This window comes from Capricornis sumatraensis, chromosome 12 (assembly GCF_032405125.1).
Source record: "Capricornis sumatraensis isolate serow.1 chromosome 12, serow.2, whole genome shotgun sequence".
Taxonomy (NCBI): Eukaryota; Metazoa; Chordata; class Mammalia; order Artiodactyla; family Bovidae; genus Capricornis; species Capricornis sumatraensis.
The window spans coordinates 42,325,144-42,329,072 of record NC_091080.1 but is presented as its reverse complement, the minus strand read 5'-3'; the positions used below and the strand labels follow the sequence as shown (position 1 = coordinate 42,329,072).

The window sequence follows — 3,929 nt, the reverse complement described above, 5'->3', positions numbered from 1 at the left end:
CAGGCTGTTCAGCCTGGCCACTGTGGGCTCGGAAACCCAAGACAGGCCCGCTTTTGCTTTTGTGTCCTCTTCCTCCCCCTTCCACGCCCACCCTAAACTCTACTTTACACCTAGAAGTAAGCACTTGTATAACGAAGCGAACGAGTGACTCAGGTCCTAGGACGGGATCCGATGGAGAATTAGTCCGGAGTCAGAGCTCTCAATGGATGGGACGCTGATTGAGCGTCGCTAAAGAGTCAATTCAGCCGGCATCAGCAGCCAGGCTGGGTCTGGAGGCTGAGCTGTGAACGACCGCTTCCCCAAGGGGCCTTCACAAATCTGGAGCGAGGTCACACTGACCGCGCCTCCCTTCCACTGACAGTCAGGGCACTTCTCCTTAATAATGCCGCCCCTCAGCATCTTTCAACGATACAAAGGGCAACATTGGACAGGAGTTTATCCTTCCCATTGATGCGGAAACATCTGGCCGATCGCCTTTTTCCTCTTCCTTTCGTGCCCCAGCTCGTAACTCTGATCTCAGATTCACCCACTGGTCTAGTGACCCAGGGCTCGCCTCTGCGGGATGCAGGGGCCGCCCGGGCGACGCGGGCGCAGTGGAGGCGGGGTCTCCAGGGCCCGGGGGCTGGCGCGGAGCGTCAGGCAGCGGCGCGGTGGTGACGGTCGCCCGGGCCCTCCGGCTCCGCCCCCTGCCCGCCGCTGCGGGAAGGGGCGGGAAGAGGAGGCCGCAGCGCCCCCAGCGCACCCAGCGCTTTAAAAGCCGCGGGCCTGGCCAGCCGCGCCGGCCGCCGCGGTCCCCGCGCACCGGTGTCCCCGCGCTCCAGCACGCGCTCCGTGCGGCCGCCCACCATGTCCGGGCACTTTCTCCTCGCGCCCATCCCCGAGTCCTCCTCCGACTACCTCCTGCCCAAGGACATCAAACTGGCCGTGCTGGGCGCCGGCCGCGTGGGCAAGAGTGGTGAGTACCCCGGGGACAAGGGGGGCTCTCCGCGGAGCGGGGGAGGGCAGCGGAGACCCACTCGCGTCAGCGCGCGTGCAGGCCTGCCGCCCGCCCCGCTCACCTGGCTTCCCGCGGCTTCCCCCGGAGCATCCATGCCCGGGCCCTAGCCAGTGGGCACCTGTGTGGTGCCCGGTGCGGCCGAGGCACACCCACGGCCGCACCCGCCTCAAAACTTGCGGAGGCCGCGGCCGCGCCCTGGGCTCTGCGGAGCCTTGAGGATGCGAGCGGAACCCGCGGCTCCGCGGCCGGTCACGCCCTCTTTCCCGAGCCGGTCGGCTCTGGCAGTCTCGTCCTAGTCCTGCAGCTGAATTTTCCTCTTTCCTTTTCAGCGATGATCGTGCGCTTCCTGACCAAGAGATTCATCGGCGATTATGAGCCGAATACAGGTTAGATTCCTCTCGCGCTGTTGGGGCTGCGTGCTCGGATATTTGTTTTGTGGGTTTTTTTTTTTTCTTGATGAGAGTATGAGAATTTAAAACCCAAGTCTCCTTAATCCTCCAGGCAAGTTGTACTCGCGGCTTGTGTACGTGGAGGGAGACCAGGTCTCCCTGCAGATCCAGGACACCCCCGGGGGCATCCAGGTAAGGACTGCCGGGAGCCGGCGGCCCACGCGCTTGCGGACGCCGGAGCCAGGTGTCTATGCGAGCCGGTTGTGCACTGAGATGCAGGGGCCTTCCCAGGTGGCGCTAGTGGTAAAGAATCCGCCTGCCATGGCAGGAGATGGAGGGGTGGGCCTTCCCCAGGTGGGGCCCAGTCGTTGGAGTGTTAGAAACCGGCCACGATAGGGGGAGGGGGCAGGGAGAGGAGGTCGTTAGAGGCCGTCCCCTCCTGTCGGCCACCTCGGAAACGGGGAGTCAGGCTTACCCTGTCTCTGCAGCAGCAGCCCGGGCATCACTGGTTACAGGGGTCCCAGGAATTCTGTAAGAGCTCAGTCTTGGAGCCTGAACAAAACTGTGGGGTGGGACTCTGGAGAGGGTCTTCGCTCCAGGAGAACCCCCGAAGCGCTCCCGTTTCTAGCTGTTTCTGCAGTACCTGCATTCAGATAACCCCTGGGCAAGCTGTCAGGAATGTAACTTGATTAACAAGTTACTAATTGCTCTCTGTCCTAGGGAGGGAAGATCTGAAAGAAGGAATTTGTTTCTGTAACATTCTCAAGAAGGACATGCTAAAAATATTTTTATGGGTTTGGGAATAGATATTTATCTTGGCTTATGCTCAAAGTTTTGTTTGTTCGAAGTTAGTTCCCTAAAAATTGCGCCATCCTGAGTTGAAAGTTCTCACTGAAGTCCTTCTTCAGTCAGTCCTCCAGGGTTCATCACAGACAACCTGCCAAGCTTAAAAGTGATGCATGGGTAACAGCTCAGAAAATAACCCAGGCGGGGACCCTGCCTGAGAATCGGGTCTTTCCATGTTAAAAGCCTGCTGCAGAAGCCAGGTAGCATCTGAAAACTATATTTAGTGATCTCTCTTTCAAACTTTTCTTCCAAGGGTAGCTTTGATGTTCTCTTGGTGCCTTCCCACCGAGGCCTTCCTAGATCCGGGCTCTTTTCGCTCTTTTCAGGTCCAGGACAGCCTCACGCAGCCGGGTGACCCCTTGTCCAAGTGCGTGCAGTGGGCAGAGGGCTTCCTGTTGGTCTATTCCATCACGGACTATGACAGCTACCTGGCCATCCGCCCCCTGCACCAGCACATCCGGAAGGTCCACCCCGACTCCAGAGCCCCCGTCGTCATCGTGGGCAACAAGGGGGACCTGCTGCATGCCCGGCAGGTGCAGACCCGAGAGGGCGTCCAGCTGGCCAATGAGCTGGGCAGCCTGTTCCTGGAAGTTTCCACCAGCGAGAACTATGAAGACGTGTGTGATGCGTTCCGGCATCTGTGCAGAGAAGTGAGCAAGCTGCACAGCCTGGGGTCAGAGAGGAGGAGAGCCTCAGTCGTCCCGCGGCCGCGCTCACCCAACATGCAGGACCTCAAGAGGCGCTTCAAGCAGGCTCTGTCCTCCAAGGCCAAGGCCCCCTCTGCCCCCACCCTGGGGTAGACACAGCACCACTGCTGCTTGACTCGTCTCCTTTTAACCCATGCATTCGTGCTACTGAGAAGACTGCGGGGGGTGGGCCCCCCTTTTTAATCAGACACTCAGAGTTTATTTTTATACAGACTGTTGGTTTTCAAGTGTATATGTATTTCTGAAAATTCAAACAGTGATTGTCTAGAAGTTGGATAAAGATTGTTGTTGTTTTTTTTTAATAAAAGATTTTTTAAAAACTAACAGCTAGCCACTTTTCCATTAAAGGCAAATGGCAACCTTGCTCCTTGTTTTTAAATGTCTTTTTATAGAAATCATACTTGCACCAGAGCCCAGAACTGCTCTGAGCTTGCCCTGGGTCTGAACTCTGATTGGTGGCTTACGCAGTGTGGGATTGGTTTAGAAGGAATCTGTGGGAGAAAGAAGAGTCTGTGGAGGAGGAATGGGATTTGGATAGCTGCAGGATGGCTCAACTGGGAAAGAACCTGTCTGCCGATGCAGGAGATGAAAAAGATTCGAGTTCAATTCCTGGATCAGGAAGATCCCCTGGAGATGGAAATGGCATCCCACTCCAGTATTCTTGCCTGGAGAATCCCATGGACAGAGGGGCCTGGAGGGCTGCAGTCCATGGGTTCGCAAAGAGCTGAACTTGACTGAGCCTGCACTCCCACACACATCTTTAATCAGGGCACTTTTCCCCAGGCATGAAATTGACACCAGGTAATTTTCAAGGGGAGAGGTTCCTTGCACATAGATGCCAAAAAATTATGACGTGAATAACATTATCATTTATTGATTCAAATGGAAGTTTACCCTCTCCTTCATATTAGAGAAACAATCTCCCTTTGAGTATTGCCATTGTCAGTAAGTGCATGCTCCCTGGAGTTGCTTGAAAATTCTCCACCCCTC

General features: G+C 56.4%; 1 protein-coding gene across 1 annotated transcript; it reads left to right on the top strand.

Annotated features, from left to right (window-relative positions):
* Positions 1–809: 809 nt before the first annotated feature.
* RASL11A (RAS like family 11 member A) lies at positions 810–3,282 on the top strand. Its single transcript, XM_068984541.1, has 4 exons — positions 810–955; positions 1,327–1,383; positions 1,499–1,578; positions 2,559–3,282. Exons 1-4 carry the CDS (start codon positions 847–849, stop codon positions 3,030–3,032), a joined length of 720 nt encoding a protein of 239 aa, XP_068840642.1. The 5' UTR covers positions 810–846; the 3' UTR covers positions 3,033–3,282.
* The last annotated feature ends 647 nt before the right edge of the window (positions 3,283–3,929 follow it).

What these genes read in the sequence shown, in the direction of transcription:
- RASL11A (XM_068984541.1), top strand. Translation starts at nt 847, where the DNA reads ATGTCCGGGCACTTTCTCCTCGCGCCCATCCCCGAGTCCTCCTCCGAC. An exon ending in CGGCCGCGTGGGCAAGAGTG is followed by an intron (nt 956 to 1,326) that starts GTGAGTACCCCG and finishes TTTCCTTTTCAG; the next exon opens with CGATGATCGTGCGCTTCCTG. An exon ending in ACACCCCCGGGGGCATCCAG is followed by an intron (nt 1,579 to 2,558) that starts GTAAGGACTGCC and finishes CGCTCTTTTCAG; the next exon opens with GTCCAGGACAGCCTCACGCA.